This window comes from Penicillium hordei (genome assembly GCF_028827395.1).
Source record: "Penicillium hordei strain IBT 12815 chromosome Unknown utg000001l_segment0_segment0, whole genome shotgun sequence".
NCBI lineage: Eukaryota > Fungi > Ascomycota > Eurotiomycetes > Eurotiales > Aspergillaceae > Penicillium > Penicillium hordei.
Window position 1 is genome coordinate 3,455,333 of NW_026623142.1, and position 27,853 is coordinate 3,483,185.

Sequence of the window (27,853 nt, forward strand, 5' to 3'; positions counted from 1 at the left end):
ATACAATGTGGGCAAGAAGGAAAAGGGGAAAGAGTGAGAGAGAAAATGGGGGGGTTTCTCCGCAAGAAGAGGAAAAGGAGCCGAGCCTTTGCCCAGAAAATACCGCTTTGCTAAGCCTGGCGGAAGGACAAGGAGAGAAACCAGAAGACCAAGACCGGGCCAAGAGTCGGTGCGGGCCCCAAGAAACGAGAGGCGTTGGCGCCATGGCTTTTGACTGGTGGACCGAAGGGGGGAAGGAACGAGGGGCTGTGAGCATTCCACAGCTAACACGTAGCACAGTAGGGTACAGTACGGTACGAAGTACGAAGTTACAGCATACAATAATATATAACATACACTATACATGTATTTTAATATAATTCCTAAAGTTTTAATATATGAAACTCCGTACATAACTGGCCTATAACCTACTTTATGTATGTATCTTATAGGCGGTTTTAAATACTTCCGTTTACCCTAAATCAGTTTAGTGCAAACACACCGTAAATTCAAGGGTAAAAATTTACCAACTTACCACTTACGGGCTCAAAGGTTCCCAAGAGAAAGTAAATGAAGCTGAGAATGAAACGAGGAGTGGCGTATGCGTTTCGCCAAGCCAGCCTTCCAAGAAACATCCCATGGGCATTGCTTCTTGGCAGCCAAGTGATTCCTCTTGCCAATAATTCCCGCTCCGGGCACCAAGACTCAAGTCTTGGAGTCTTGGAGTCTTGGTATGACCAAATTCATATCCCTTTTGTATAAACTTTGTCCGGGTGTGACAAGTCCTCTGATTTAATCCGGCTGCCTAGTGCCCTTGTTACGGCCGGCATGCATCGGTCGGTTTCGGATTCCACACTGGAGACACCTGGGAGATATTTTTACATGTAACCACATGTGTTCTATATGCTAGAGTTGATATCTAACTCTATTCTATTTGTAACATTTCGGCCTGACCTTGGGACATGTCAGGCCCCCTGTCCAGATGATATACAAATATACTTACTAAGCTTGTCATCCCGAGGTATTCACAAGGTCTTCACAAGGGCCTCGCCCAAGCATTCCAGTTACTCCTTGGAACATGGCTTGGCCAGTGGCTTAGCCAGCCGAACCCAAATCACCCACGTGCAAATCTTCTCTCTGCGCAAGTGCCATCTCACCTTCCCGAGCGGTTCCTCCGCTTTGGCTGGTACCAACTCCAAACATTCAACCCAACCTTCGTTCCCTTCGTGACAGGGAACGCAGCGTGCCAAGTCTCCGGATACCCTGTCCCATCCGGCCGAAGGTTCTCCCAGAAGACTGCATTACCCTTGATAGGCTTGAATGTGATACCCATACCCCCCTCCTTCCCCTTCCCTTCCCTATCCCGCTGCTCACACTCCAGGAACCGGCACCACCCCTCCCCATCAGGCATCCTCAACCGTGGAAAATTCGTCCCCCCACCCTCACAGTCCGCATCGAGATACACCATAAATGTGCTAAAACGGTCCCCACCCCGCGCCAGCGACCCGGCCCAGTCATAGTGATGGCGGTAGTGGCCGGAAGCATTGTAGCGCTGCGCCCACATGCGCTCGATGTACAGGTCCGGACGCCAGCCCTGGAAGGCGCGGGCACGGTCTTCCAGACAGCGGATTGTGTCGTCGCGGTCGAGAAGGGCACGGTCGGAGAGGCGTTTGGTTGGGTCTACTCGTTCGGTTTGGCCGTCGTAGACGATTGAAGGTGTGTATTTGCTCACGCTGGGATTCGGGGGAGGTTTGTCCGGTTAGCTTGGTCTGTGGTTATCTTGTGGGTGTGTTGTGGTATATATCCGTGTGTCATGGGGGTTACGGTTTGAGATTGGTGGTTTACCTCATGTCCAGGATGTGGTTTGCTTCGGTTTCTGAGATGAAGTTCTCGATATATATTATTAGCGGTTCGCGCGAGAGGAGATGCACGCGGTACCCCTCTGTGCTGGGGCAGTTGAATGGTACGCCATCTTCGGGGCTGATGAAGCTGTCGTCGGTGAGGTTGATGCCTGGTCCTGGTGCGTCGGACTCGTCAAAGAGGTCGTCGATGTCTTCGCGTGGTGCCAGCAGGCTCGGGAAGAATCCGCGCAGTAGTGGGTCGAGGATGAAGATATACACCGGGATCAAGTAGAGGGCCCAGGTAAAGACGGTAGAAAACTTTGGAAGTGATGCCATTGGGTTGGCTATAAATAGTCACGGGGATATGTAGCCAAGTAAATGTACAAGGGGAGATTTGGATTATTAGCTCTCCATGCGACCGGGGCGGAAGCTTGCGGAAGCTACAATTGATCCGTCTCTGGGTATAGATGATGGTCCATAGGCAATGGAAGAGAAATATGATCAAGAATGGGTGTTGTAGTGTAGGGCCATCGAAGGAGAGGTTCTGGACGTTGTTGGAAATGTCGAAGTATGTGGGTCGAACAGATTGTGGGCTAACCCGAAGCTAAGATGAGTATGACTTCATTGGAACATTTGGCATACCTATTCTTGCCTATCATTACTAGAGTGTATATCTCATACGTGCCATTTAGCAAAATAGCTACATCTATAGCTATACGGAGTTAAGATGTTTGGGATGGGAGGATGCAGGAGTCACTTATTCGTCAAAATGTACTGATTCGATTTGTTGATATGCATGGTCTATACTCATCCATGTTCATTTTCTCGGTTCCACCCTTTGGCATACTTCACTGAATAATCGACATTCCAATCGCAAAACAAACGAAGCCAGATCAACCGTCCACGTGCGCACACGATGGATAGTCAGCCATCCCTCGAGGTCCTTTGTCGATGAGCCTGTCGGTGAGCCACGCGACGTATCCTCGACCACAGCCTGGACCTTAGGCGCAATGGCCGGCACAAAGAGAAGGTGATATACGGCTAACAGTGTATGATACTAGCACGGGGGCATCTATGACCATATAGGCCATGAGATGTGACAACCACTCGAGAATCCCCCCAGCTTTGCCCCGGATTGCCGCCCTCTAAAAATTTGAAAAAGGTTAAGAGGTTCCCATCATTATACTTGATTGTGAACTGCCTATACCCCTACGGTGTATCCTTGGCATCTTCCGCCATATCAACATCATCGAGAGGCCTCAGATAATCGTAATACTCATCCAACTGCGATGTCCCTAGGGCAATCATCGCCTGTGACGGGGTGAAATCCCCAGTTGTTGCTTTTGAGAAGTAGAAGTTGGCGTCTGCCTTTCTGCCACTGAATAAGGAGCAAAATGTCTGCTCGGATGAGCCTTCCTCGGGGTTTACGCTGGCAAGTTCGAACCCCAATTTCTCGGTGTAGAATTGAATTGTGCGAGGGATAGAGCGTGATTGAAACATCGGGATTACTTCCCATGCGGATTTCACGATCTCAGAAGACATGCCGAGGCGAGCTTGTCGGCCTTTTGACACGTCGAGGTGCAGAATCGCAATATTGAGGAGGAAAGTCTTAGGATTTGAGAGCTGGTTGGGGAGGAAGGAGGGAGGTGTGTAGGCATCTGCAAAGGCTATCGGAAAAGGGTTGATCTAGTACTTGATCCAACTATACCAAGCACATAACAACCGCCCAAAATGGCGCACTCACCTCGCTGACTTCCATTGAATCAAGTGATCGACCTTCGAAAAGAAAGAAGACATCAAATGATATAGACATCTGGTATATATATTTATGCACAGCTAAGTGAAAAAGAAAAGCGAGACCCCTAACTCCAACCAGGTATCAATAGTTTTTACACCAAGATTTTGGCTTTCATGGTAGCATATCCTCGTAAAAAGCAGATCAAACAAATACGGCAAACCAGATCAAGGTCAAATGCTGTTGGCATTCATCCACTGAGCCCAATCCTCAGCAGATGCCCCATTGCTCGGTCGATATGCGGCATCATTGCCAAACAGATCATCAAAGGAGATCCCCAGATCCATATTCATGCCCATACTCTCATCCATGCCCATGCTAAAATCAGGCAATCCATTTGGACCGGGAATCTCTGGCTGTTGTGGTGCGGACTCAGTTCCGATGTCGTTCGGATTGTTGGGTTGGAAATTGTAGCCCTGCCAGACGAAATTCTGGTTCGGGATTGAGACCAGGTCTGGACTGCTGATCACCTCTGACGGCGTTTGGCTCTGCGAGATTGGGGAGTGGACGCGGGACGAGGTTCGGGAGTGGGAAGGGCGAAGGTGGCTTGGAACAGATGACTTGATCCCTGAAGGATTTGCTATGGGGTAATTCGGGAGGTTTGTGAAGTCAAAGGTTGGAGTGGAGACCCCTGCACTGGAGGGTTCGCCCGGTGTGGCGGGTCCCATTCCTGGTGCTGAATCGAAGGGATACTTGGATGGCATGCCTGAAGCGTCGTGCCGGAAGTGATCATCTTCCAAGGTAGACATGGGTTGTGTTGGGTATGCGAATGGATCATCTGATGGGAACATCATTGGCATGAGATCTGGGAGGTTGGATGGATTGGTGAATTGCTGAGCCCATGCTAGACTTGATGGCTCTTGAGCGGACATAGAGGGTGTTATGCCTGATGAGGAAATATGCTCCGGGGTGGTCATGGTTTCCGTCAGCAGCTCGGGCGCATTTGAAATCCAAGTGGACTGATTATTAATGTCAGTAGATCGATTGCTGACAGGCAGGACATTGTCTAGACTTCGTTGTCGGCGGTTCTGGTCATTGCTAACAGGAGTCTGGGACATTATCTGCACTGGGAAAGTGCATGACCGATGTGGCAGCGTTTTCTCGAAGGAAGGCTGAAGCTTCAGTTCAGGGTCTGCGGTGTTGGATGGCGCGGACCGCTTGAGATTGACAGGAGTCTTTGAGCTCTGGCGATTTTTCAACATCTCGGGCAATGTCTTGAAAAGGCACTACAATATAATCAGTCAAAGCCATTCCAAATCGAACGCATGAGTACTTACGTTCAAGCTCTGGGAACACCGGTCGGCAGCAAGACTCTTCTTGGCCAATCCGGCTAGAGTATTTTTGCCCTCCATGGCATCCTTCAGGACACCGTCTTTGGCTGTAGGTGAATCCGGATTCTCAAGCACGAAGAAGATCAAGGAGAGTATAGCAAAATATGTTGTATACATGGTGAACCAGAAGGATCCATTGAGCAGTCCCCTCTTTTGCATTCCGGTCGTGATGTGAACAATGTTTCGGGAAACGCTGACGCAGGCAGCCGCACAGGCATACGATCGCTTGTCCACGCCACGCGCTTGAGAACCACCAGACACGTAGTGGAGGAACGGGCGGTACATGACCATCTGCACATGGGCATAGCTTATACGCAGCAGTTGCCGGACACTATTTAAATGTTAGTCATATTGACTCAGTATACTATCACCGTAGACATGAGACTTACCGTTCTAGCTGCGGCGACACTTCTGTGCCCGGTCGCAGAGCAGGAGGCAATTCCTCCATCCAATTTTGCAGATCTCGCTCGATCTCCCGAATTTTCGAGTGGCTGACCATGTACCGCTGGTCTGACTTGGAGCGATAGCGAGCATTCTTGACGGGGTAGATATATTTCACCACCTTCAGAATGATGTTGGAAAGACGAGTGTGTGCATTGCATCCAGCCATCAAGGGTGTATAGTTAGACGGGGGTTGAGTGATTCCTTCCGTAGTAATGTAATCACCATCAACCTCCATTGGGTACTCTTGATCGATATCGTCGTCACTCAGCATTTGAGGAAGTCCCAAGAGCGTGCTCACGTAGATGTCCATCTTGCGGACGACCCAGAAGACGCGCTTTCGAAGTTCTCGTTCAAGGGGATTGAAGTCTGCCGCAACAGAGCGATGGAGACCTAATCGCAGGGCTGAACGAAGTGCAATTCCCACATATGAGTAGCATGTGCTCAGCTTCGCAGATGATTGGAGAAAGAGGACCATGAAACAAATTGCCTGCAGAGAAACCAAGTCACGGCAGTCGGTGATCTCCAGCAGTTGCCGACCAGCCTTGAAGAATTGGAACCTGTCAAAGATATTAGTCGGTGGCATAGACCACTACAGATTTACTATGACTTACCCTTGGCCAATTGCGCCTTCGTAGCCAGACAAATCCAGGGTGCCTTGTCCCGATTCATCGTCCGAGAACAAGCAGCCAACGGCGATGACGATATATAAAAGCGGCAGGAAGGAGTTCTCTTGGTTCGTGAATTGTTCCGGGGGAATATCGTAAATGCGATCCAGACTTGCGAAAAAAGAGGGTACATGCACAAATTTCATCAGCGAGCAGGCATGGTCGATCGCATTGTGACACAAGCGGCGCGCAACCTCTCGTGGAGGCAGGTCATGTGTAGGAGGTAATGTTGTGTCTTGAGGCGATTCGGACATAGACTTCGGACTATCCAGCATATGCGCTGTTATCGAGGGGCGCGATCGTGCCATGGGGCCCGAGATATCTGCGGCGCCCAGCTGTTTGCGCAACCGGCGAACAAAGAGAACGCCCGAGGTGTGCCCATGATAATCCCAATGGCCCTGGTCATCCCGATCCAAGCAGCCCGAATTGTCGACCATGGTTTCCAATAGTCCCTCGTCTGCCCCTTCTTGCCCTGTGTCTTGTACAATTGACGGTTTGGCATCTTCGGCCGCTTGTTTCGATTTTTGAGCCGCTGTCGCATGTACGTCTAGTTGCGGATCATCGAGGTCGACATTTGGGAGAACAATTCGAAGGAGGGCTTCGGCTTTTTGGAGCCGATTTTCAAGGGCCTCGACATATTGCGGGGCAGGATTTCGACGACGGTTGGAAGGTTGGTCGTATGAACACTCTACAGAACGACTGTTAGGGCACATGAACTTTCTTTTCCCCCGAGATTAAATGCATAGGGCTTTGCGTACCATAACTATAGACTGTGCAATGGGTGCATGGCTGTTTGCCATCGCACTTGATTTTTTTCCTGCGACATTCGTCGCAAGCGCGGCCGACCCGTCGCCTTTTCTGCGCAGGTAGCGATTTGGTGTCTGTGGTGGAGGCATCATGGGTAGGACTGTCATGATGATCGTCATCATGCGAATACTTGAAGTCGTTCATGGGCGCGGGATCCTCCTCATTCTCGCCAGAAACAGGGCTCGTCGTAGTCGCCATGACTGGATATCTGAGGTTCGTAAAATGCACGGAGTCATGTAAAGACAAATGGTGGCCTTGGCGGGCGATCCGAAGTGAATATCACTATCTCACCAGATGTCATGGATCGCCTTGTTTGAATTGATAAGCAAAATCAAAGAGGAAACAGACAGTGGAGACTGGTGCAAAGTCTGACAGTGTTCGATTGGAAGTTCCCAGGGAAAAGTAGAATAGTAGAATTTTGAAATACTAGTTGAAGGGTCTGAGCATCTTAAGATCTTAGAGTCTTGAGGGTCTTGAGGGTCTTTAGGATCTTGAGGGGAAATGGAGACGATGATGAAATGATTATTCCCGAGGGCGGTGTGTAGAATATCAAAAGAACCTCAAAAAGGCTTCGGGGTCGGGTATCAAGGTACGGAGTACAAAGAACAACGTATGGCTTGGAGAAAAATGAAATGATCAACTTCATCAAATTTCAGTTTAGTCATAAAGAGTCATACGCCTTTTGACTGGCGCCCAGGTGGATATCGGGGGTTCAGTATGCGCGACGCCGATACATTAACTTCCGTCTCGGTGCGTCTTTTTTTTTTTTTCTGTTTCTTCTTTTCCTTCTTTTTTTTCCAGAATTTTCCCTTTTTCCTTTTTTCTCTTTTGGACTGAGGCATTTTTGAGACTTTCAGGGATTTTGGAATTTTCATCCAATCAGAAGTCGACTAACTCGCTGTTAAGGCTTTAGCCCCGTCTCCACTGCCCGATTTGTCTAGACTCGGTGAATTCGCCGACTTCCTACTCCATACGGACTATATTACTACTACGGAGTACTAGTTGCAGAGTTGATGCAATTAGGAAATTCAAGTATATGTACTCCAGGCCTATGTGTTGTATTGGTTTGGGTCTGAAATTGAACGACTCATGCGGGATCTTATTAATAGGTTCTTAGAACTTATAAGGAGTACTCCGTACCACCTGGGCAAGCTTTAGCCAGTCTTATTAATCTGTATTAGTCCTTCTCTAGGGCTTGCATACGGAGTACCATCATGTACGGAGTATCCCGGCACAGAAAAAGATGATCACCTGGACAGAGACTAATATATTGCTCAATTCTATTTCTAATATTGCGGCATCACATCACTACGATACGATACTCCCGTTTCTATTCTTGTTCCCTTGAAATAGGAACATTGCGGTACAAATTACGAAGTACAGAGAACACAACATACAGTCCTGGACCCTGAATGCCTTTGCGACCTGCCGCCATCACAAAGGGGTCTGTCATGCAGAGTCCTTGAAGCAAGGCAACGTGCGTCAAAATGCTTTGACAGCCCTGTGACGCGAGACATGGGGAATGCAAACACTGAAATGACCTATCACCCTATCCACGAAAAATCCATCCGAATCGGACTCCCAAAGTTCGGGTTCACGATATGCCTCATCAATGCCTCTTTATGTACATAACATTGTACGCCAAGTTAGCTGCGTCATAATTATTCAAACTGTCAATTAGGCTATTGACTATCCCCTTCTAGTAAATTTAGCCTTGACGATTCTGAAGATCCCTCGCATCCCACATGACATTCCATTTGCAATTAGTGCCCCTGCGGCACGTCCCACTTTCCCCAAGGTGGATCGGCATGTATAACAACGCCAAACGCGACTTTCTCTAGCTTGGCTTTATATGGGATCGTCTCGTCCTCTAATGTCAATCTTCATAGGCTATGGAGCCACGCGACACATACTATGACTTTCTACTTCGTCACCTTCTGCTGCGCCTTTGCCGCGCTGGGATCATTCTTGTTCGGCTATGATTCCGGCGTGATCTCTTCCAGTATCGAGCAGGACGCCTTTCTGCGCCAATTCGGGTCTCCAACGCTGTCTGACGCCGTCGCCGGGGGAATTATTTCCTCGTATATCGGTAAGACTCTATTTTTGTCGGATCTTGTTACGATCAGGATCTAATATTGGTGACCAGGAGGCGCAATTGTGGGCTCGGTTCTCGCTTCGTATATTTCGGATTACTATGGCCGTCGAATGGCCCTCTTCATTGGTGGTTTTCTTGCCACTCTGGGTGCTGGCCTCCAGGGAGGCGCGGTAAATATCGCGATGCTTATCATCGGTCGAGTCATTGCGGGTCTGGCAATTGGGCAGATGTCTGCCACTATTCCCGTTTATTGTGTAGGTAGACATACGGTCCCGCTGCTAAGCTTTATCTGACGTGAGCCCAGAGCGAAATTGCCCCGCCACAGACTCGGGGGATGTTAGCTGGTATGCAGCAATGGATGATTGGCTTGGGGTTCGTGGTTGCTGTGAGTAATTACCACTGGGATCTTGCTATGACCCAACTGACAGGTTTCAAGCAATGGGTGGGATACGGTTGTTCCCTTCGAGGTAGAGACTTCTCCTGGCGTTTCCCACTCTCCTTTCAAGCCGCACCAGCAATAATTCTGACTTGTGGCGTCTGGCTCCTTCCCGAATCGCCAAGATGGCTCATTGAAAAGGGAAGAGAGGTAGAAGGCCGCTCAGTCCTCGCCCGACTCCATCTCAACCAAGGTGCAACCAACAACCAGTTACTCGAACACGAGCTCTTCCAAATTCAAGAGAGCCTAGCATCCGAAAAGGAATCCGCCATACGATCCTGGCACCAACTTCTCATCTCCCCGCGCTGGCGACACAGAATCTTCTTAGCTTGTGGTCTGCAAGTATTCACCCAGTGCTCAGGAACAAACATAATCTCAAACTACGGCCCAAGACTCTTCCAAACACTCGGCTTTACAGCATCAACATCCCTCATGATAATCGGACTCTGGGGGGCGCTAGCGCAGTTCTGGTATACAGTCATCATGCTCTTCATCGACAAAGTCGGGCGTCGGAAACTGCTCATCCCATCATTGCTGGGCATGGGAGCAGCCCTGTGCATTGAAGCCACACTTGTACGGGACATCGATTTCAGCAACCCCAGCGCCAACCCACATGCTCTGCGAGCTGCCATTGCCATGTTCTTTGTTTTCTCATTCTTCTTCACGGCTCTTGGAATGATCTCTTGGGTCTACCAGACTGAGATCTTCCCTACACCTCTTCGAGCCCGCGGCTCGTCCATGGCAACTGCCACGAACTGGAGTGTTAGTCTTATCTTCACGCAGTGCTCGCCTATAGCATTGACGAATATCGGATCGAATTATTTCTATTGCTTTGCCGCGTTTAATTGGGTAGCGATGGTGCTTGTTTGGGTGTTCTATCCCGAGACTGCGGGTTGTTCTCTTGAGGGGGTTGAGGAGGTTTTCACAACACAGTTTGATGATGGGCATTCGGAGCGCTCCTTTGTTGCTGCGAACACTCCCGTGGCTATTACACCGCGCTCGCAGATTCGACATAAGGGGCTGCATCCATTGTCGATGCATCCTACCTATGACACTGTTAGTATCGATAGTAGTCACAGTGGGTCTGGGGATAAAATCGGAACCAAGGAGGTTTAGATTGTACGATATAGGATTTATGAAGCGATGAAATGAAGAAGGATTCATAAAGAGAACAGGTCGTATTTCCAATATGATTACCCATTGAAACAACACGACCATCTCTAGTTATAGATCAAGTTTAAAGTGGAATGGGTAATGAGCTCGAGTCTGCGGTTGTACAACGGCGGACTTCAGCTCATTTTTGCTTTTGGCGTTAAAACATTTGGGCGGTGGTTACGATATCGTTTCTTCGCGATGGCACTATTTTTTTTTCCCCCTTGTGCTGTAATTTACAATAAGGCTAGGATAACCACCTGCTTCCAACCTTGGAAGGTTCCACGCAAAGTTGAGCCTCTGATGCCACCCGATTGCCGTTTTGGGAATACCAAGACCCACATCTCAAATAGGCAATTAGAACCACCAGCATCATTAGCTGTTTGAAAGTATTTAAAGAGCAGGGAAAGTCTTAAAAAAAAAGCAGAGCAAACCACAAGCACAATCACAACAATGGCAAAGTCAACCACCCTAGCCTCTGGCAAAGAAATGCCCCTCGTAGGCTTCGGCCTATGGAAAGTCCCCAAAGAGACAGCTGCGGATACAGTATACAACGTCAGTACTAGTACATTTAGAAACCCCTACGACCAACACACCCCAAATGCACACTAAAATACCAACATCCCATAGGCAATCAAAGCCGGATACAGACTATTCGACGGTGCATATGACTACCAAAACGAAAAAGAAGCCGGCGAAGGCATCCAACGCGCCATCGCCGACGGCCTCGTAACCCGTGCCAAAATCTTCATCACAACAAAGCTATGGAACAACTACCACCGCCACGAACATGCCATCGAAATGGCCAAGAAACAAAATGAGTCCTGGGGTCTAGGATACATTGACCTATTCCTAATGCACTTCCCCTGCGCGCTGAAGTACATCGACCCGGCAGTGAGAGAGTATCCCGTAAGCAACCCTCATCCCTCATCCCTCATCCCCAATTAGAAATACGAATACTTCCCACAGCGTCAACCACAACATTACTAACCAACTAAACACTCCCCAGGCATGGTGGATGGATGACACAGGCACCGTCACCCCAGACAACGTCCCGATCCGCGAAACCTGGGAAGCAATGGAAACACTCGTTGACAGCGGGATCGCACACAGCATCGGCGTGAGCAATTTCCAAGCGCAGAGTCTATACGATATAAAGACGTATGCGCGTCATCCCATCTCCGCTCTGCAGGTCGAGCACCACCCCTACCTGGTGCAGTCTGAGCTTATCCAGATGGCGCAGGAGAATGGGATTGCCGTGACGGCATACTCGAGTTTCGGGCCTCAGTCATTTGTTGAGTTGCCGCCGGCGTTTTCGAAGAGGGCGCGGGGGATCCCGCTGCTTTTTGAGGCGGGGCCTGTTAGGGTTGTTGCAGAGAAGTATGGTGTTTCGGCTGCGAGGGTTTTGTTGAGGTGGGCTACGCAACGGTGAGTTTTGGAATTCTGTTTGAGTGTTTTTAGTTGTTGATTTGGTGCTGATTATTGATACGTGTAGGGGTATTGCTGTTATTCCCAAGTCGAATGATCGGACTCGTCTTGCTGAGAACTTGGATGTGCTGGGATTTGATATGACGGATGAGGAGATTGAGGCTATTTCGGGTTTGGATAGGGGTCTGCGGTTTAACGATCCTGGGTTTTACTTGTCTAACTACCCTCTTCGGATTTTTGCTTGAATGGGAGGAGTATCTGATTGGAAACTAAACCAGGAGAGCTTTAAGCACCGTGGCGGGCGTTGGATGCTTCTGAGAAGGATTTCTGGGGGTTGAGGGAAGGTGAGGAAGGGGAGCATGGTTTCTGTCACAATGACTTGTCGCAACGTTATGTGGTTGTCGATTTTAGGGCGTTGAAGACAGCCGCTATTATTGATTGGGAATACGTGGGATTTTGGCCTGAGTAGTTTGAAGGTGCGTTCGATGAACGACCGGGGCCATCGGCTGCTTTGGATGCGGAGGTTGATGATGTGCCCCGGTTGTTGTGGTTCCTTGCTGATCAGGCTGTGGAATGAGAGCATATGGGTTTGAGATGCATGGGGAAAGCGCGTGTGGAAATCAAGTATTCAATACTCTATACAATATGTCCTTTCTACCTCTATGTGGCCGTCTATTTTTGTGTGAATCAAAGCAAAACCCCTAGATCACAACTAGTGAGTAACAAATATTTCAGAGCAAATCATACAAAACTCCGATAAAATAAGTGGTAAATGGCCGATGTCGCTTAAATCGGCTCGTCGCGAGGCTCAACAAGAATCTCATTGACAGAGACATGTTCAGGTTGCGTCAAGGCGTAAACAATGGAGTTGGCAACATCAGAAGGATCGAGGATCTTCGCCCCGGATGGCTCTCCGAATTTTTTGATGGCTTCAGCATCCGTCGACATGCCCAGCAGGTCTGTAGAAGTGTTGCCGGGCTGGATGCTCGTCACGCGCAAGCCAGCACCTGCAGTCTCGAGGCGGAGGGCTTGGAGAGTGGCCTCAACGAAGAACTTGCTGGCCGAGTACACACCTAGACCAGGGAAGACCTTACGCCCAGCGTCGGAGGAGATGGCGACGACATGGCCGCGGCCGCGCGAGAGCATGCCGGGAACTGTGGAAGAAAGAGCGTGCAAGAGACCCTTGCAATTGACGTCGACTGTGCGCTCCCACTCGTCCATCTGTGTGTTTGCCATCATGGTGAAGTACATGACACCAGCGCATGCAACCAAGATGTCGACTGGACCGAGCTCCTCACTTGCTGCTTGGACGAGAGCCTCCACCTGAGTCTTGCTTGTGACATCAGTTGACCGGAGGATACACTTCACGCCGTGGGCTTCGACCTTGCGCTTGGTGCTTTCGAGAGCATCCAGGCGTCGGGCGCCAAGTGCTACAGCGCAACCCTTCTTGGCTAGGGCGGCTGCTACCGCCGCGCCAATGCCCGAAGAAGCACCAGTCACCACAGCGACTTGGCCGCTGAGTGGCCCCTTCACCGATCCCGCTTTAGCCCGGCCGAGGGCATTCTGACGAGATGGGGGCCGGGGTAGCCATCCTCGAGCAAACCAATGCCGAGTGTAGGTCTCCAGCAACAGGCTGTCCACCTTGGGACGCTCGACAACGGCCCGGAAAGGCCTAGTCAAAGCGTTATCAAGGACGACGATGTCTCGGAGGAACTCAACAGTCGGCATACCACTGCGAAGAATGTCGACGGTAAACGAACCATCGCCACCCTTGGCTGAGCCTCTCTTCTCGAACCACAGCGCCACCCATTCATCCCATGGGAGAGGCTGTGTCTCATAGCCAAGCCCTTTGAGGTCCTCAAAGACTGATCGAGTATCGACCGGTGTGGGATCTCCGAGATGGAACATAGTTTGGTCTGCCTGAGTCTGAGTAGCAAGATGGACAATGGATTTGCTGACAAAGTTCACAGGGGTCATCTCGGCACGCCATCCTTCCACGTCTGGGGCGTATCCAAGCTGGATGGATTCCACGATCAATGCAGTGAGCAAATCCCACGCATTGGCGGAGCCCGTCTCACTGTGACCACTGATAGTACCACACCGGTGAATCTTGACCGGCAATCCACGCTCACCAGCCTTGAGAACGAGCTGCTCTGCAACCCACTTTGTCTGACCATAGCCATCGAGTAGTTTTTTGGGAACATCTTCGATATCGAGGATGGTAGTTTCGGGCCAGCCCTTCTCACCTGATGGTGGCAAAACACCATTGGTAGAGATATACTGCACGGTTGCACCACCCTTGGCGGCCAGACGAAGAATCTCTCTGGTTCCACCCACGTTTGCTCCTCGAAGTGCAGCATAGGGGTAAACAAGGTTGACGGTGGCTGCAGCATGCACAATCACTTGAACACGAGCCGCGATGCTCTCAAATTCATCCGGACCCAGACCCAGACGAGGCCGAGAAAGGTTTCCTGGTAGGATTTCGAGACGTTCCAGAATGGAATCGCGCCAGAGTCCCATGTCAAGGAGGTTCCTGCGAATTCGAGCCACACCTCCGGCTTGATCATCCTGCTCGGGGTCACTGAAACGCACAAGACAGATGATTTTAGCCGAGGTGTTCTCAATCAAATCATTCAGTAGGAAAGCGCCTAGGAAACCAGTCACGCCAGTCAAAAGCACCGTGTCGGCTTTGGCGATTGAAGTGATCGCGGTATTTGTGGGCTTAATGTCCTCATCCAGTGTGGCATCGGAAAGCAAGACCGCCGGCAGATTTGCTTGTACTTCTTCAGCATGGCCGTCTCTGACAGCACGCACAGTCTCCAAGTGGCCAGAAAGAGTAGTGTTCTCTGCGAGACGAGGAATAGGAACACGGAAGCCGAAACGTCTGGAAAGCTTGGATGACAGATCTGCCAGGGACAAAGAATGACCGCCCAGATCGAAGAAATTATCTTCAGCCTTGATCAGATTCTTTGAGACTTTCAGAACAGCCTCCCAGATTGCCGCAATGTCATTAAGACCAATCGGGTCCTTCCCTGCGCTTTGCTCGCTGCCGTTAGGGCTGGAGCTGCGAGGCGAAGGCAGGTTTTTCATATCAACCTTGCCGGAGACCTCGTTAGTAGGCAATTGGTCCAGTGCAACCCAGAGAGCTGGGATCATGTATTGGGCAAGACGGTTCTCGAGGACACGACGCGCGCTGGGGGAGTGGCCGGACTCGTTAATCACGACCGACGGGCGATCGGAGGAAGCCTCGTCGGGAACAACATATGCGACCAACTGTCGGTCCAGTCCATCGCCGTATGCAGTCACAACACACTGGTTGACAGCCAGGTACTGGCAGATGTCACTTTCCACCTTTGCTGGCACAACTGAATATCCGCGCAGCTTGATCATGGCGCCGACGCGGCCGGTGATTTCGAGGGATCCGGAAGGCAGCTTGCGGGCGAGATCGCCCGTCCTGTACATACGAGCACCGGGTGTAGAATCAAAGGTATCTGGAACGAAAGCCTTGGCGGTGGTTTCGGGAAGGTTAATGTATTCCCGCGCCAACAGGGGACCACCAATGAAGAGTTCTCCCGATGTCCCTGTCTCTACCTCCTTTCCATCCTCGTTTAGAACGTAGGTGTGTGAAGGAACAATCGATGGGCCGACCGGACAGTAAATGGAGTCGCTATCGATCACATCACGGATGTCTCCGCAGGCAATCTCATGCGTTTCACACGCACTGTAGCAGTTGAGCAATCGGGCATTGGGAAGAATTTTGATGGCCTTGCGGGCAAGATCGGTTGTCACAACTTCACCGTTCAGCCAAATGATGCGCAAATCAGGCACACGAGTACCGAACCGGGGATAGCGCGAAAGAACGGTAGCCAGAAGAGTGGGTGTCATGAGCGTTTCCGTGACCTTCTTAGCCGCGAGCAGATCAACCAGAGCCGCGGGGTCATAGCTCGTTTCGTCGGGCACGACAACCACCGTGGCTCCACGCAGTAGCGGCCGCAACATCTCCCAAATGAAGAAGACATTGCATGCCACCCGATCACCTGGTTGTACATCTTGCACTGCAAATCTCAAATCGTATGATAGTACCGGGGCGCGGTGTGGATTGGCGATTCCCTTGGGTTTGCCTGTCGTTCCTGACGAGTAAGACACAAACGCCAAGCGATCCAAATCGTCATCTGCCGGCAACGGAGAAGGTTCCTTGGCGTGTCCGTTGATTTCGGCCACGGGTCCATCCAAGGCAATTACCGGGACGGGGGCTTTGATTTTGTCGACCTCGGACTTGTGGGTGATAACCACGGCGGGGCTAGCGTCTTCGATGACATCCGCCAAGAGGTCCGCGGGGTAAGCCAATTCGAGAACAAGGAAGGCACCACCCGCACGGAGCGCTGCTAGACAGGCAATCACGTAATGTGCGCTGCGAGGTAGGAGCACACCCACGAGGGTGTCACGACTCACGCCATAGGTCCGTAAGCGACTGGCAAGAGCCTCAACTTCTTGATCCAGCTGGGTATATGTATATGTCGTGGTCTCATCTTCCAGGGCGATGGCATCTGGCGTTGCCTGCACCTGTCGCTTAAAGAGTGTGGGCAAATCCTTGGTGATGTCAAGGACGGCCATTGTTTCGGCAAGGAGGGTAAGGGGACGCTATACAAGTCAAACGCTGTCAAAGTTCACTCAATAAGGTGAAAAAAAAGGGTATGATTGTATAAAATGGTCAATTGAAATGATGTTTAACGGGAGAGAGAATGAAGAAATACGAAATTTTGTTGAGAGTCTTAAAGTTCTAAAAGCTTCGAGAGGTACCAATGGAATCCATTAACGTCCCAGGGTACACTGTACACCGTGTTCGCGTGGGGTTCTCCGGGAACGGACTTCCTTATCGTATTCTCCGGATTTTTGTCTATCTTGGGCATTGATGTTTTTATTACTTCTACTATTTAGATTGACTGAAATATTCTATATATTTTGTATATTTTGTATACTTTGTTTCATCTGTTTTCTTCTCTTTATACTCATTTAAGCTACTTGCCCTTCTACCCTCAACAAATACTAGTCAAATCACATGAAATTCGCCCCACTTTTAAGATTTGCATGTGAAAGGGTCTTCCCAACAACTTTGGTTCTGTCAGGGGCCAGGTGGCGTCATAATGCGCAACGTGCGGCAATTTCAGAAAATTAATTTGGTTTTAACTTCGGCCCCCAAAACAAATTTCCCATTGTCATTAGTTAACTCGTTAGTTAGCTAACTATAACTGGTTAGGAGTGAGATTCACCTGCAGATTCAGGCATCAATGCACCTCTTTAAGTAGATCCCGCCAGAGCTAGTCCTACTCCGTCCATTTGAGATGTACTCAATGCACCCGTGGACGGGTTTGCCATGATCACCCTCTGGGATATGCGGCAAACCCGGCAAAATATCTCACAGGCCTCTTCAGGTACGAAATAAGAACCCTTGCACCCCGTTATCGGACGCATTACTTATGCTCTCGACAAAATCCATCAGCGGAGCCGCTGATTAAAAACCAACCTAGAACCATTTGCAAGAAGAGTTCATATGCATTATTATCGCCAACACATGAAGGCTGATATGTATCAAACTACATACCATACCCACCTGGACACGTGCCCACATGCCTACCTGGGAATAGTCACACGGAACTTCCCGTGATCTCCAGGACTTACCTGGGACCAATCCTGCGAGATCCATACATAAGCGATGATTTTTTTTTGGCCCATTTAGGCTAGTTATGAATAGAGAAGTCTAGCCGCATACCAAAAACTTTGAAATATTACTGCAATATAAACATTATATGAATTCCGATGCTACATCATCTATAAAGTAATCCACACCAGACTAACTAGTTATACATCTATACATATCTAACTATATGAACCAATCACATGTCCACAGTTTCCATTGGAGACTTGCGCCCCGGTCTCGCTGCCCTGAAAACGAGCCGTGCCATAGTTAGAAGTAAACAAGCAAGAGGTGCTTGTCATTATATAGCAGTATTTGATGGAGCCAGACGAGTAGTAGTATGACATGGCACAAGTGGAACTTCCCATGCAGCTGGCACAGCATTCGTATGCGGATGCGGTGTTACCAACCGTCAACTTGGCGCCGGCAACTTTGTTGAACTCAAGCGAGTAGATGTATTTGCCTGCAGCCGAGCCAAAGTCCGAAGAGAGAGGACTGCCAGCGATGTTGTTGGTGGCACAGGCTGCGTAGAAGGATGTGGTGGTCGTGCCTGCTTGAACAGTGCTAGTCGAAGTTACTGTGCTGGTTTCACCGGGAGCAACTGTTGTCTCGGTGAATGTTGAAGTGGTGCTGAAGCTTAGTGTGGTGGAGACATCCGAGGGAAGAGCCACTGAGCTGCTGGTGATAGTGGTGGTGATTGTCACTGTGGTTGTAGGAGTTGCGACGATGACAGTGATGGGCGATCCGGTGACAGTAGAGACAGTTGTAGTCTTGATGATTTTCTTCTCATGGCACACGACCGCTTGGGGATACTTGTAATCATCCACCCAAGGAGAACAATCATCATGTTCTTCCAGTGAACGCTTGGCAGTAACAGTGGGAGGCAGAGTATCTGCAATGGGAGTAAAGCCTGCAGAGGTGGCAATGGTGGAAGTGCTGGTCGAGATAGTCGAGATGACCTCGGCGACGGTTGTGGTGATAGGAGCAGGAGTTAGAGTCAATGTCGCAGTGTCAAACTCAGTTGAGGTTGTTGAGAAAGTATCAGTGACGGCATCAGCCGTAGAGGTAATGACAGTGGTTTCATAGTCCGTCACTATCTCGGTCGACACAGCAGGAGTGACCGTGACAGTTTCTAGAGTTGTTGTGAGGATAATGACGGGGGTACGCTGATGAATGGTACGTGTGATGGTTGTGGTAGGTACCGACTTCACCGAGATATGTCCTAACTCAGTTCGGCAAGTTTCTGTGGCCACCTGAGCTTGACTACTGACCGGTAAAGAGCTGGCCACAGGCGTGCTAGCTGAAACTGGGCCGAGCAGAAGGGCTGCGGCGAGGGCAAAGCGACGGATAGACATTTTTATATTTCACAAGATGTTTTTTCGATTGATCCAGAGAATTGGGCCTGGTTGGAACATCTCCGCACTAAATAGTTCTCCCTTTTGTGTTTGGGTGGGAGTCTCGGCCGGCTATTTTCACCACATCGATTTACAGATCTTAGACGAGGCACTAACAAGCGAGCGGAGGCGTCAATGGCGTCAATAGTTTATCTCACATCTAGGAAAAAATCAAGGAATTGGAGCATTTTGCCCACGTTAGCTTGTGTTCTAACTTACGTTCAGGCTTTGTTGTTGTCGGCATCTCCGAGTTGGGAGTACGGAAACCCTAAGCGACAATGTATATACGAGGCACATTTCCTCGCGATGGCCTTATTTTGAACTTTGGATTATTACACTCTTTTTTCATCCCCAGTCCAACTATCAGCCATTCTTTTCTGTTTGTTGGATTCGTCATTCTTTTTCGCTGCTTTCTGATCATATTACTGTCAATCGTTCAATCTTTTCGATTACGGTCAAGATGGGTTCTTTTCTTGTTCGAGGATGGATTGTGGCCGCATTACTACTACAAACGAGTCTCGCTACGACACTGATTGCTGAGCCAACCGTGACTCCCACTCCTACTGCTGTGGCGACACACCATAATCAGCATCATCATAATCATCATCACCATCACCACTGGTCTTATGTCTCTAGACCTCTGCCTAGCCGCAAACCTTGTCCTGTTCGCTCTTCATCGGCAGTGCTTGCCTCTAGCGTAATGCCCACTTCAACTCCTCTTCCGAGTGTAGTTCCTAGTCACTCACCTCGGCCGCATTGGAGCCATACCCCTAGACCTCACTCGTCGCCTGTGGCTATTCAGACCCCTTCAGCTCCTGTTTCCACTTCTGTTACCCAACCATCATCTGTGGTTGTGTCTGCACCAGGCTCTCTTCCCACTGGACCTCTACAATTGACTGGTTCTCCTCCAGGAGCAACGACTGACTCTGGACCATCTTCACCAGCCAGCATCTCGACGTCTGCCTCTGATGGTTCTATCCCTACATCCACTCCATCCGGATCACTTCAGTCCAGTGTGGCCTCTGGCTCCTCTACATTGGAGTTGACCACATCGACGGTCTTTTCTACTCGCACAGCTACTATCACTGCATGCCCTACTACAGCCCCCAGCTGCCCCGCCAGTTCGAAGACAACATTTGTGACCACAGAGACAATTCTAGTATCCACCACAATCTGCCCTATCACCAGAACTCCTGGCCCTACTCAGACAGCAGCTGCCTCTCCTTCCACCACTGGAGGTGCTGGGGATTATAGCCATGGAGACGGCGGCTCAGACTTCACAATCTCCACCATCTATAGCACTCGCACTGCCACCATCACCGCATGCCCATCTTCAGTGACCAACTGTCCCCTGAGATCAAAGACTACATACTTGACCACTGAAACCCTAGTTCTCTCCACGACGATTTATCCTGTGGCAGATGCTACTGGTGTCAACGGCGCCGTGCCTACGAAGCATACTACATCTCCTTCTGTCATTGAAGTAATTGGGGGTGGCGAGAACGATGCTTCCACGTTGACCACATCTACTATCTTCGCTACCCGCACCGCCACCGTCTTTGCCTGCCCCGAATCTGTGACTGATTGCCCACTGCGATCAAAGACCTCACACGCAACTACCGAGACAATCGCTGTCGCAACGACTGTCTTCCCAGTCTTCCCAGTCCACACATCTGTCCCAGCCGAAGGCGTCAAAACAGACACTGTCCCTGTGACTGTTGCAAACCCTCAAGCTACCGGTGCTTCTCTCGGATCTCAATCCGGTTCTGGAATTGCAGGGCCAGGCTCAGATGCAGATAGAGATGCAGGCCCAGTCTACACCACGACTATCGTCGTTGAATCTTGCTCTGACGATGATACCTGTACCGGGTACATCAACACTATCGTGGTGACCCAGACCAATGCTGCTAGACCCACCGCGGCTCCCTCTCTTCACACCCCACACTGGGGCTCCGGGGCTGGAGCTAGTGGTTCTGTCTCTGCCTCCTCGACTCATTCGTGGTTCCCCAGCAGCCACTCTAGTGGAATGGCTACAGCTACTGTTTCGACTGTGACAGGTGTAGTGAGTCCGGTGTACACTGGGGCTGCATCTGTAGCTACTCGGTCGTCGATGATGCAGGCCGTGGGTTCTATGATGGTGATTCTGCTGGCGATCTTTATCTAGAGATTTGTTGGGGAGATGTAGGTATGAAGATTATATTTGTTCTTGTATTTTGTCTTTACTTTAATGTTTCATTATATATTTTGGTTGAATTTGGATTAAAAGGTCGTCACATTCATGACATAATTTTGCTGATTCTATACTTAGGTGTCGTGGTTTATTTGACTCTGTTAGGTTCTCTGAATAGTTCGTAAGACGTTTTCAGCCTGATATGTTCATTGTGTTTTTCATTGAGGTGCTTGTTGATCTCATCGAGGTGGTTTACCATGATGGGTTCAGGGTTCTCTTGATCCATCGGCTTGTAGGCTAGGTTTGATTTGATCTGATTTGCTATGACTTCTTTGTGTCAGCCTTGGTACCGGGCCTTTTAGGCTTCTCGGTGGCCTCACATGAGTCAGCTCTCTTGCGTTTAGTCTGTTTGTTTTCTCAGTGATGTGGTTCTGAGTAGTAAGAATAGTGAGAACGATGCGAGACGATGGCTGAGGTCTCGTTGGCTGGATTTGTGATGAAGAAGGAAGAAAGGTTTGTGGGGTGTAAGGTATTTAAGTAAGAGAGGTGACAGTGAAAGTGAGAACAGATTGATAGTCCACGGGTGTTCAACAATTCTCACGTGCCGCAAATTGCGAGGCAGTGTTCAATTTACACTCTGAGAAGGGCTGTATGGAGCTTATTAATCGCAAGGCAATCATGAAGGGGCAGTTATTGCATCTTTGTTTTGGAAGTTAAGGATAATGGGTCCCCCGGGCTGACGATTTATTAGCAAATCATTACTCAGGCTATAAATGAGGAGACGATGGGCAGTGACGGTGGTGCTGAAGCTATTGGTTATGTTACAAGGGACGTCATGGAGTGAATATCCATGGATTGCTGCCCCCTGGTCAGATGAAGATACAAGTTTATAACACATAGGCTTTAGCTCTGTTACTTGAAAGTTCTCCAAGTTTATCAACAATCTACAATATGTTATAAGCGATATCAAGGGTATATACAAGAAGTTCCGAAGGAGTGGTACAGGAGGGTAAAAAAAGGACATCAAAACATGAAAATATAGACATCAAAACATCAAAACAAATACAAGTCATCGGGCCCAGGCCAGTGCTATAGATCACTCAGTCAATGTGCGTATAACATCATCGAGAATCTCCCGACGAAGATCCGCTTCCCAGAGAGCCGTAGACGACCCCTGCACCTGGAGTGTCAAACACGAGAACAAAAACTCATTGACACGGAACCATGACAAAGGACTCAACCGATTAGCAACCTTCAGCATGCGGCCCGCAAACCAAGGGCGGGCAGAGGGCGAAGTAGCAGTCGGAAAGTACTGAGAGAAGTCTGGCAGCTCCTCTACCGGAGCCGCAGAAGCAAAGCCATCGACACTGGTGGGCCAGCCATCATGAGTGCCGTCGCTGCATTCAAGCAGGGTTTGGAGCCTGGCCTCGACAGAGCCATTTATTCCGACTTCGCTGTCGACCATGGATTTCTCCAGGGTGTCGAGGAAGATTGCTGCGCGCGCTGGGGTGTTGCGGTAATCCCACATCGCGGCATTGAGTGTTATCAACGCTGTTAAGCGGGCGACCATTTGTTTTCTGTCGTTTGAGGTTGTGAATCGGGCGCCCGGGGGCGCCACGAGGATTTTGTGGAGGATGGATGTTTCTTGGACTGCTGTGTGTCGGGTGATGTATGATGATTGTGGGTTATCGCGTTGGTATAGGGCAAGTTGTTCACAGCGTCGGAGAAAATCGAAGAATTCTTCGCATTGGAATTTGATCTCGTCTACTGGGATCGCTTCTGTGTGTGGTGGGAGCATTGTTCGAGGTTCGGGGCTGGGTGAGACCTCTGAGAACGCCGAGGAGGTAGAGTATGGTGGAGATGGAATTGAGCGGGGGTTTGGGATGGAGTGGGGTAATGTTGCTAAAGACGCAGATGAGACTGGGGCATGTTGGTCGTAGTCATAGAAGAAGCTGGGCCCGTGAGCCTCATATCCCGGCAAGTTGTAGTTTTGCCAGTTGATCATCATGCCGATGCGAGTGTTTGCAAATGCAGCGGGACCACCACGCGCTCGTATCATCTCCCGTGCAGCTCGCATGTGCACCCAGCTTATTTCTTTGTGGCCGGGTCGGGGATCACAGTCCTCCAGGGCTGCGGCACTCAGACAGGAAATGATTGCGACGTCAGAGATTTCATGGGGGTTGTCGGCGCGGTGCTCCCGGAGCAAGGAGACAGCACGATCTCTCTGAAGAAGAGGATTTTGGGTGTCGCCTTCATTACGACGTATTAGCTGTATGTATGAGAATGGTGTTTTGGAATGCGATGGTACCTTTCATTGTTCCAGGTACAAAAGCCGTTGTATAGCCGTTGTGGCCTATGAGAGACCGGTAACGGGGTCCATAAGAGGCAGGAATATGGTTCACATAGGAGTCGAATATCCTGTGTTCATCTCGACCCAAATCTATAGGAAGAGAAAGTGCGTTGAATGTGTCGATTTGTGGACCGCTGATCATAGGTGACGGCATGAACTGGTATGGGATTGTGGAGGGTGACGGCCATGAGAAATCGTTACAATATAAATCATGGCTGGGAGTGCTCTGTGGATGTACATCGACAAAGCCATCTAGTGGAAGGGGAACATCTTGAGATTCGGCAGAAGATGGTCGGAAAGGTGGAAACGAGGGTACATCATTGGATTCGATCAACGGAGGGTCCGACGAGATAGGATTCAAAACAAACACATCGCAGTTGACCTCGACGTTGAGGTCTTCTTTGCGTGTAGATTGCTTTCTGGTTGATCTCCTTGTTCGAGGTTGATTGTTATTGCTGTCACCGTCTGATTTCGCTTCCTTGTCTGATTTCCGTTGCGCACCCCGAGTCTTCTTGGGCCTCCCACGTTTTGGTCGTGGTGTCTCCTCTTCACTTTCACTTTGGTGAGCGCCACTTTTCTTCTGGCGCATATATTCTTGCATAACATGGCGCTTCACTTGGGTTAGGTTGGTTCGACTGTTGTTCGATGAGTCGATGAATTGCCACCGCACATTGGATGCGTCCGGCGCATTGCTAGCGGTCTGATCAGGAGAGGTGGGCATCTTTCTGATAGCCTACGTAATGACAGGAGAAACAGATATGTGCAGTTAAAACACAGGAGCCGTTCGTCTCCTTGTGGGGTAAAGGAAGGACAGTATGGAGAATTTTGATGGATATAATCGACGGGGCGAGTCTAACGTCGGCCCTTAAAAGGAAAAAAGATCCAAGAATAGAACAACAAATTAGCAATGGGGCAACTCTTTTCCAATCTCGATCTAACGTAAAAAGGATTATAGTAACTGCATAATGGAGATAATTAGAGACAGAGCATTAGGTGGGATGTGCGTGCTCCACCCGTCGCCTTTTGACGAACTAGACTAGACTGGAATAGCGATCTTCCATGCTGTGGTCAACACGTGTGGAGATCAACGGTGCAGCGAGTCAGGGGACGAATAGCTGCGTATAAACAATACACTTCTAGATAGCTTGGGGGCTAAACGCGTGGGTATATACTAGACCCCATAACGGCTTCAGGGTCGGTACGATCATCCCCTGAAAGGACCGTGACAAAACTAAATTCTCGTGTTGTCCCCTCCATATTAGGTTAGGCCTGATCTATCAAGTCCATATTTTAGAGTAAGTAAACGGTCTCCACTACGTTACATCGAGTCATCAATTCTGTGTGCCCGGGTGTGCACCCGGCGTTCTACCCGGTCCTGCGGTCAGCCGTGAGTTGCCTGTGACTTACAGATTGGGATCGTCATATAGTTCCCTCGCTTAGAGCATCATCACAGCTGTTGCATAGCCTGCAGCATTTCGTGCCTACGTGATGGACTCTGGAAGAGAACTACAACATGTGGAGAGAACCACACGGGTTAATACCTTTCTTAGGGCCTCGGGGAAGCTCCGTCCATTAGTGTCTTGGCGGTCAAATCGAAGCATTGCATGATTTTCCAGCTGGTTTCCATTTGTTGCAGGAAATTGCTGCAAGGGATCATGCACATCAATGGATATCAATGGATATCAATGGATACAGAGTGCCCGGTTGACCAGAAATTTAAATTGGTTTTATTAGTGGGGGCTGAAAAGGAGATCTCTGCAAGGGGAAAGTCTGAGAGGTTTCATGACTTCAACGGTGAGCTATATCTGTGCTATTATTGTCTAGATTTGCTGATCATCTCGTCTATATTGCCTTATACGTCGCTTAATTGCGCTAGAGACTGAAGATATCTAGATGTGCCGTTCTTGATGATGTAGTGGCAATTAAAACATCCTTAGCATACTTCAAGACTACGGGACTCTTTCTACAGTGACAAACCCGCAAAGCTCTTCTTTTAACCGACTACTTCAGTGGAGTATAAACGTTAGGATTACGGAGTACTCCGCGGAATAGACCGTCAAATGCAAACTCTAAGCTCCGGATATCATATACAACAGGCAGACTGAAGTTTTGAAAATTTAAACTATGAGACTATCCCCAATTCTCCGCCCCCACGGTGGCTTTTACGCTTGCTACATGCCCTCTTCGGTATCTCTTTAGTCGATCACCGGCAAATCTTCGCTATACTCCGAGATATCCGTTCCTTAGAAGAAATTATTCGCTGTTGTGTGCCGGATATGCACCAATCCCTTTCCATGAGAGGTAATCTACAACGCTTTGCTGGGTTATCGAGACGGGCCCCACCCATGAGGTCCATTCTCTAGGCTGTTAGTGTGCTAGGGAGCGCCATGTGGCTTCAAAAATACTGTACTGGTCAAGACAGGCTCTACCCAGGCGGATTTGCTTGAGCCACCATTCCGCAAGAGTTTCAGCATAAGACAAAACTTCGCCGGTGTTTTCCCCGGGTGCAACTTTAACCGGCAAGGAAAGGCAGTAGCATCCTAAGCTATGCAGGGCACTATCACCAATGATGACATTCCCAATCTGTATCTTGCAAAGTACAAGGTTCATGATTTCCTCGTCGCTTTGCCCATCACACGACATATTCTCGGGCAAATGCGCTGTAACCCAGCAATAATCAGGCATCTCGTCGTGCGGATCTGCAATTCGGCCCCTACCATTCATGAACACATTGGGTTGGAGTCTAGAATCGGATGTCATTCTGTTAGGCTGTAGAGAAGGGTGATGCTTTACTTTTTCTCTTTTTCTCTTTGTTTTTTTTTTTGTTTTTTCTTGTTTTTTTTCTTCTTCTTCGATTGGCTGATTGGTGGTGAAAGAAATTGCTCTCTGTGGATTATGAAGGAAACGTGAGGGGGCTGAGGCCTTCTATACGTTGAATACGGTGACAGTTTCCTCCATACAATGACTTTTTCTAGTCCTTGATAAAGCTCCGTAATGACTACGTCTTTCACAACCTTATAACTCAAGTCTATATACACCCGATCTTCCCTTATTTATCGTCAAAGGTCTTTGTTTATTCTTTGTTTTATTTTGAGTCTTCAACCTCTTTGAATTCATTCCTTTCATCCTATCAATGTATTTCACGTTTCATTACTCCGTATCCACAGGAAGAACCGTGTTATAAGACTAGTCTAGATTCGTACGTCGGTTATGGATTCTATCGGCCGTGCGTTGTTCCCACTAAAAGTCCCACAATTGTGATATCCACAGGGTCATTTGCAATTTAAGTGGGTAAATTTACTGCGCTAAAGTCCTCGGGTAGAGCCGATGTCTCTCCCATTTTCTCATCGGCTACTCCCGATCAAACGTTCTCCGTTTGAGCATATGTGCAAAGTTTCTAGGGCGGGATGTGATTAACTTCCGTTGGAGGTGTCTAGAAAGATGATCCCCACTACTCGTCAAGGATCCCTGGAAATCCTACTACAATGCGCCTTGATCTGACCATAAAGCACAGAAGCCTCATCACTCTGAAACTTGATCTACCCAGTTTCAAAATAGATAAGTACAATTGAAACAAGGTACAGGTGTATATAGTATTGTGTAATTGTGTAAGACTGAAGCATATACTTCTTTTTGGCTATGATCACCTTGCCGTGCCATTGTGGAGTGGTGCCCTACAAACGATAGCGGAGCTACCATAACGCCCAAAGCATAACAGCAACCAGCATCTGCAGGTCGGTTAGCTCAATTTCCCCTATCCCGCTACGTATTGGCCGAAATAGCCGGTCCAATATTCTGCGCATGGGGCCCAAAACAGCTAATTCTTGGGCAAACTAGCGTTTGAGATTCATGCGTAAGCAGGGACAGGGAACTCCTCCGTATACTAGGGAGCCATAAGGGGGGGGGGGGGGAACATCCCCTACGTAGGATATACATATCAGAGAGAATTTCAGGTTATTGGAGGTAGGTTAAAGCTCCATATATTGAAGGAAAACCCTGGGGTAGAGGGGTTTGCAGGAGATTGGGACCCGAGGTTAATCCGTCGAGTCCACTATCGGCGTAAATTTATATTGTATTTGGGCTAGGACAGTTAGTTGGACAAGCTCAATTTAATCAAGGCAATCAAACGGAATTATTTAAAAAAAAAAGATACTGGGAGGACCCTGGAAGTGGCTTTTTCCAACGGCTGGGTGTTTCCTCCTTTTCGGGTTAGTTGGCTTTTGTTGGCCGTAAATTTCCACTTAATTGTAATACCATATTTCTTTTATGTA

At 49.2% G+C, this 27,853-nt stretch overlaps 10 protein-coding genes across 10 annotated transcripts; 3 read left to right on the forward strand and 7 right to left on the reverse strand.

Annotated features, from left to right (window-relative positions):
* Positions 1-1,132: 1,132 nt before the first annotated feature.
* N7537_001313 (oxidoreductase, 2OG-Fe(II) oxygenase family) lies at positions 1,133-2,156 on the reverse strand (the record flags this gene model as incomplete). Its single annotated transcript, XM_056892371.1, has 2 exons — positions 1,133-1,712; positions 1,825-2,156. 2 exons carry the CDS (start codon positions 2,154-2,156, stop codon positions 1,133-1,135), a joined length of 912 nt encoding a protein of 303 aa, XP_056757366.1.
* Positions 2,157-3,029: 873 nt separating this feature from the next.
* N7537_001314 (uncharacterized protein) lies at positions 3,030-3,579 on the reverse strand (the record flags this gene model as incomplete). The annotated part of the gene is made up of 2 exons (XM_056892372.1): positions 3,030-3,506; positions 3,565-3,579. 2 exons carry the CDS (start codon positions 3,577-3,579, stop codon positions 3,030-3,032), a joined length of 492 nt encoding a protein of 163 aa, XP_056757367.1.
* A 209-nt stretch (positions 3,580-3,788) lies between these two features.
* N7537_001315 (putative C6 transcription factor (Mut3)) lies at positions 3,789-7,060 on the reverse strand (the record flags this gene model as incomplete). Its single annotated transcript, XM_056892373.1, has 5 exons — positions 3,789-4,841; positions 4,893-5,277; positions 5,336-5,947; positions 6,002-6,743; positions 6,814-7,060. The coding sequence occupies 5 exons, from the start codon at positions 7,058-7,060 to the stop codon at positions 3,789-3,791; spliced, it is 3,039 nt and encodes a 1,012-aa protein (XP_056757368.1).
* A 1,716-nt stretch (positions 7,061-8,776) lies between these two features.
* N7537_001316 (sugar porter family MFS transporter) lies at positions 8,777-10,509 on the forward strand (the record flags this gene model as incomplete). The annotated part of the gene is made up of 4 exons (XM_056892374.1): positions 8,777-8,951; positions 9,009-9,211; positions 9,262-9,342; positions 9,394-10,509. The coding sequence occupies 4 exons, from the start codon at positions 8,777-8,779 to the stop codon at positions 10,507-10,509; spliced, it is 1,575 nt and encodes a 524-aa protein (XP_056757369.1).
* Positions 10,510-10,998: 489 nt separating this feature from the next.
* N7537_001317 (uncharacterized protein) lies at positions 10,999-12,218 on the forward strand (the record flags this gene model as incomplete). The annotated part of the gene is made up of 4 exons (XM_056892375.1): positions 10,999-11,100; positions 11,176-11,454; positions 11,555-11,973; positions 12,041-12,218. 4 exons carry the CDS (start codon positions 10,999-11,001, stop codon positions 12,216-12,218), a joined length of 978 nt encoding a protein of 325 aa, XP_056757370.1.
* A 541-nt stretch (positions 12,219-12,759) lies between these two features.
* On the reverse strand, positions 12,760-16,587 carry N7537_001318 (uncharacterized protein; the record flags this gene model as incomplete). Its single annotated transcript, XM_056892376.1, has 1 exon — positions 12,760-16,587. The coding sequence occupies one exon, from the start codon at positions 16,585-16,587 to the stop codon at positions 12,760-12,762; it is 3,828 nt and encodes a 1,275-aa protein (XP_056757371.1).
* A 1,263-nt stretch (positions 16,588-17,850) lies between these two features.
* N7537_001319 (uncharacterized protein) lies at positions 17,851-19,023 on the reverse strand (the record flags this gene model as incomplete). The annotated part of the gene is made up of 1 exon (XM_056892377.1): positions 17,851-19,023. One exon carries the CDS (start codon positions 19,021-19,023, stop codon positions 17,851-17,853), a length of 1,173 nt encoding a protein of 390 aa, XP_056757372.1.
* A 499-nt stretch (positions 19,024-19,522) lies between these two features.
* N7537_001320 (uncharacterized protein) lies at positions 19,523-21,226 on the forward strand (the record flags this gene model as incomplete). Its single annotated transcript, XM_056892378.1, has 1 exon — positions 19,523-21,226. One exon carries the CDS (start codon positions 19,523-19,525, stop codon positions 21,224-21,226), a length of 1,704 nt encoding a protein of 567 aa, XP_056757373.1.
* Positions 21,227-22,328: 1,102 nt separating this feature from the next.
* On the reverse strand, positions 22,329-24,303 carry N7537_001321 (sigma-70 region 2 family protein; the record flags this gene model as incomplete). The annotated part of the gene is made up of 2 exons (XM_056892379.1): positions 22,329-23,482; positions 23,541-24,303. 2 exons carry the CDS (start codon positions 24,301-24,303, stop codon positions 22,329-22,331), a joined length of 1,917 nt encoding a protein of 638 aa, XP_056757374.1.
* Positions 24,304-25,949: 1,646 nt separating this feature from the next.
* N7537_001322 (uncharacterized protein) lies at positions 25,950-26,342 on the reverse strand (the record flags this gene model as incomplete). Its single annotated transcript, XM_056892380.1, has 1 exon — positions 25,950-26,342. The coding sequence occupies one exon, from the start codon at positions 26,340-26,342 to the stop codon at positions 25,950-25,952; it is 393 nt and encodes a 130-aa protein (XP_056757375.1).
* Between the last annotated feature and the right edge of the window lie 1,511 nt (positions 26,343-27,853).